Source organism: Geospiza fortis, unplaced genomic scaffold (assembly GCF_000277835.1).
Source record: "Geospiza fortis unplaced genomic scaffold, GeoFor_1.0 scaffold662, whole genome shotgun sequence".
In the NCBI taxonomy this organism is placed as follows: Eukaryota; Metazoa; Chordata; class Aves; order Passeriformes; family Thraupidae; genus Geospiza; species Geospiza fortis.
The window spans coordinates 298,356-303,021 of record NW_005054450.1 but is presented as its reverse complement, the minus strand read 5'-3'; the positions used below and the strand labels follow the sequence as shown (position 1 = coordinate 303,021).

Genomic DNA, 4,666 nt, shown 5'->3' with positions numbered 1-4,666 from the left:
CCCTACACAGCACAGCGGGCCCTGCGGTGAGCACCGGGCATGGCGGGGCCGGGGGGGAACCCGGCTGGACCACAGCAGTGGGGCCGTGTGGGGGTGGTGGGCGCCGAGTTGCCCTGGAGGGGTGGTGGTGCCCAAGTTGTCCCACAGGGATCATGGTCCCCAGGTTGTCCTATGGGGTGGTGTCCTGTAGGGATGGTGGGCCCCGAGTTGTCATGTAGGGATGGTGTCCCATGGGGATGGTGGTCCTCAAGTTGTTCTGTAGGGATGGTGGTCCTCAGATTATCCCGTGGGGATGGTGGTCACCAAATTGTCCCATGGGGATGCTGTCCTATGGAGATGCTGGTCCCCAAATCTTCCCACAGGGATTCTGGTCCCCAGATTGTCCATGGGGATGCTGTTCCCTCCTGTCCTATAGGAATGTTGGTCCCCAAATTGTCCTGCAGTGATGCTGTCCCACGGGGATGCTGCCCCACAGCAATGCTGTCCCATGGGGATGCTGCTCCCCCTCTCCCGTGGGAATGCTGATCCCCACCCAGCCCTGGCCCCCCAGCCCTCTCCAGGCAGGAGGGCAGGCTGAGGGCAGCAGCGGGTGCCCGCTGAGCGAGCCCTGGGCCCAGCCTGGCCCGTCCCTGCCCTGTGTTTCTGTCCTTCCAGCAGCCCTGCTGTGTGCACGCCTCCTGTCTCTGTCTGCTGTGTGACACGGGGGACACCCATCCGTGTTTGAGCCACGTGTCTGTGACCTCCTGCTGGTTTCTGTCCCTCCCCACCACGTTCCCCCCAGTCCATGCCATCCATTGCTCCTCCCAGGGTAGTGCCAGTCTCCAAACCCCCTCCATGCTCTCCCTTCCATGCCTGCCTGCTTCTCTCCACCAGGAACTCTGCCCTCTGTGCCCTCTGTGCAGCTCTCACCGTGTCTTTGTCTCGTCTCTAGGAGAAGCTCCCCCATGGACCTTTCTCAGGAGGATGGGATAGGATGGGGCTTTGGATCCTTAGGAGTGTCCAGGTGTGAGGTTCTGCCCCTGGGAAGTGCAGGAGGTTAGAGCAGCCCCTGCCCTCATTTGGATGAGTTACAAGGTGCTCGTTCCGGCTCAGTTTGGGTTTTTCCCACCTCTGGAACTGCGTCCTGTTCTTTTAAGCTGATGTTTGATCAGGTATCAGCGGGGTTGAGCCTCCTGCAGTGCTTGGCAATCGGCATCCCATGCTGAGGATGTGTTTTGTTGGCTTTGTGCTCCTGCTGGAGGATTTCGAGGCTGCCAGACCCAGCTGCTGGAAAAGAATCTGTCAGGCTCCCAAAATCCCACTCGGAATAATCACAGCTGTTATTTTTAAGCATCCATTTCTCTGTGTTCCTGGTGGGGGAATGGCTGGGAGTCAATTCCCCAGGTTTTCCCTGTGGGAAGGGCTGTGATCGCATCAGGGGGGATTTTTTGCAACCCTGGCTAGAGGGTTGTATTCCAGAGGCTGTATTCTTTTTAAAATAGTAGTAGTTCTTTGCTAAATGTTTTAATATGTTCTTTTTAATAGATTATTTAATATATCAATATAAAAAGATATATTAATATAGATAATATTATTATAAATTATGCATTTTATATAATATATAATATTGAATATAGAAAAATATAATTGAATTATATTCTATAATATTATATTATATGAATCAAATTTATAGAACCTGGAAAATATTTTTAAAAATTGCACTAAAGCCTCCCCCTCCCCTGTGCCTCCTTAAGAGGCTGAAAATTCCCAAATTTCTGGGATGAGCAGGGAATTCACGCTGCTCTGAGCACCAGCCACGCATCATTTCCACCGTGTTCTGTGGAAAAAGGCCAGGAGCAGCAGGGTGAGGTCCTGGTGCACCTGCCATTCCTCCCTCCAGCTCCCTCTCCTTGATTTCAGCTCCCCTCCCTCCTGCCCAGCACACATCTGCTGCCAGGAGCTGCGTCCTGCTGGGACACGAGCAAAAAACGGGGCAATGAATCAGACCCGGGGCTCTGTCTGCCAGAGCCGGGGCTGCAGAGTGCCTGTGACAGCTCCAGGCAGCCCTGGAGCCCATCCCCAGGAGGTGTGAGCGGATTTTTTTTTAGCCCTGTCAGCTCTGGAAAGGAAAAGGAGAAGCTCAGAGCTCAGAGCTGGGGAGCTCATCCGTGCCTGGGAGCTGTGGGAAGGCAGGGCTGGGCAAGGGCTTGGCAGCGTTTTAACCCCTCACAAGCACCTGCCTGGCACACCCTGAGCTCTCCTGCCTTTTCCAGCAGCCAGGCCAGGGAGGCAAAGCCAAACAAAACCATCCAAGCCATTAAAAGGGAAGAAAGGGATTGGAAGAACAATTGGAAAATACATCACACAGAAATTTCTGTTTTGTAGCTAGTTGTTAAGAGCTCGCTTGTTTGTTTGTTTTCAGCTCAGGTCTTCATTCAAAACCAAGTTTTGCAATTTCAATTGGTAAAATAATAATTCTTGATAAGCATTCACCATCAAATTTCTTGGTTTGAATCCTTCTGGGTGCTGCAGCTCAGAAAGAAGGGATGGGATGAGGCTGACATGGCCAGGAGTGAAGGAAAAAAGGAAGGAAGGTTCTGTGGTTGCATCTGTCTTTTCCTCTCTCTGCTGTCCTCTCTTTCTCTCTCTCTCTCTTTCCTCTTTTGTCTGTGTCTTGTGTTTTACAGTGTTGCCTGTGTGGAGGAAGGAGTTCTGTCCTGGCAGCACGCTCCTGCTCCCTGCCCGGACACCTCTGCTGGGAGCTCGCCTCTGCCCCTGCTCCGTGGCCCCTCTCACTGCTCCCCCCTGGCTCTAGCTGGGCCTGAGAGCCCCCCAGGATGGAGAGCTTGCCCCAGGAGCCCCCCAGGATGGAGAGCTTGCCCTGGCCTTTGTCCCATCCCTGGCCCCAAACCCTGCTGGAGTGGAAATTGCTCTTGCCCGGTGCTCGCTGTGCCCTCCAGGCAAAGGAGAGTGGGAGCAGAGGTGGGTGCTGGGAGCCCCCCACTCCTCAGCCAGCCCCTCCCCAGGGCTGCTGCGCCACCCTGGACTGCTCCTGGTTGGTTTTCCCCTCTCCTTCTGCTCCCAAATGACCCCCACGGCTTCCCCAGATCCTCCTGCCTGGAGCTCTGCCTGCCCCGGCCGTGCTGCCCCGGCTGTGCTGTGTGTCCTGCTTGTCCCCTGTCCCAGCCCAGGCTCCCTCCCAGCTCCCTCTGCCAGGCTCACAGGAGCTGGCTCTGCTCACAATTGGCTCTTCCCTGGGAATGCTTCCCTGTGGAATTGGCGGCTCTGTGTGCAGGGGGCATGGTTAGGGGACAAAAAAGGGACACAAATGTGGGGGCAGCAGCCCAGGGAGCAATTCCTGGGGCTTGGGAAGAGCACAGAACTGCAGGGAAGCTGGGGACAGAGCTGGAGTCATGTCCTTGGGACAGAGCTGGAGCTGTGTCCTTGTGCCAGAGCTGAATTTGGGGACAGAGCTGTGCCCTTGTGCCTGAATTTGGGGACAGAGCTGTGTCCTTGTGCCTGAGCTGAATTTGGGGACAGAGCTGTGTCCTTGTGCCTGAATTTGGGGACAGAGCTGTGTCCTTGTGCCTGAAGTTGGGGACAGAGCTGTGTCCTTGTGCCTGAGCTGAAGCTGGGACAGAGCAGTGTCCTTGTGCCTGAATTTGGGGACAGAGCTGTCCTTGTGCCTGAGCTGAATTTGGGGACAGAGCTGTGCCCTTGTGCCAGAGCTGGAGCTGTGTCCTTGTGCCTGAATTTGGGGACAGAGCTGTGTCCTTGTGCCTGAGCTGAAGCTGGGACAGAGCAGTGTCCTTGTGCCTGAGCTGTCCCCTGCCCCTGTTCCTTTGCAGACCCTGGCTCTAGGCTGGGCCCAGGTAGGCAGATCCTGCTGCAGGCCGTTCCTGGCTGCCTGGCACAGGGTGCCACAGAGGTGCCACCGCCGTGCTGCTGGCAGGGGAGGTGCCCAGGGCCCTGCAGGGACCTTGCCCAGCTCTCTGCCTCGCTGCCAGGGCTGTGCTGTGTCTGCTGCTGCTCCACCTCCTCCAGGCTGCATTGTCTGTCCCCACCTGTGTCCTTGTCCTGTGTCCTTGTCGCTGTCCGGCCCAGGTGAACCCCGTGGTGTCCTTTCCTTGTCCCAGAGGGGCACAGGGCGCTGCTGGCTCTGTCCCCAGCAGCACAGCCACTCATTCCTCAGCTCCTGCCCGCTGGGGGATTCCTGGCTGGGAGCTGGGGTGAACCCCTGGGGTGTCCCTGCCAGCACAGAGTGTGACACGGCCTCTGCTCTCCGCTGGCACTTTGTCACCACGGGGCATCCCCCGGGGAGGTGGCACTGCTGTGCTGGGGCTGTGCATCCAGGGGGAACGCTGCATCCGGGGGGAACGCTGCATCCAGAGGCAATCCCCAGTCCCTGGAGTTCCTTCCCGAGGGCTGGGCTGAGGGAAGGACACAGGGTGTCCCCATCCTGCCCCGCAGCAGCTCCCTGGGAAGAGGAGGGAAGAGAATGGGGTGAGGGATGAGCAGTGTGGTGGAACCAGGGGTGTCCTCCCCAGCCAGCTCCTCCTGGGGAGCCCCGGGAGCTTTTCAGGGAGCAGTGTGGTTCCCGGGGAGGAGGGGGGCGTTTGGATCCCAGGGAAGGGGGCAGTGGTGTGGCTGGGAGGGAGGGGGGCGTTGGGTTCCCGGGGAGGGAGGG

General features: G+C 57.5%; 1 protein-coding gene across 1 annotated transcript in view; it reads left to right on the top strand.

Annotated features, from left to right (window-relative positions):
* The window catches only part of AGRN (agrin), a gene marked incomplete at its 5' end in the record, with an annotated part of 61,728 nt that overhangs the window by 27,694 nt on the left and 29,368 nt on the right, over positions 1 to 4,666 (top strand). The window contains one exon of the mRNA XM_031062541.1: positions 8 to 26. Coding sequence (XP_030918401.1) covers positions 8 to 26 — 19 coding nt within the window. The remainder of the gene's footprint in view (positions 1 to 7; positions 27 to 4,666) is intronic.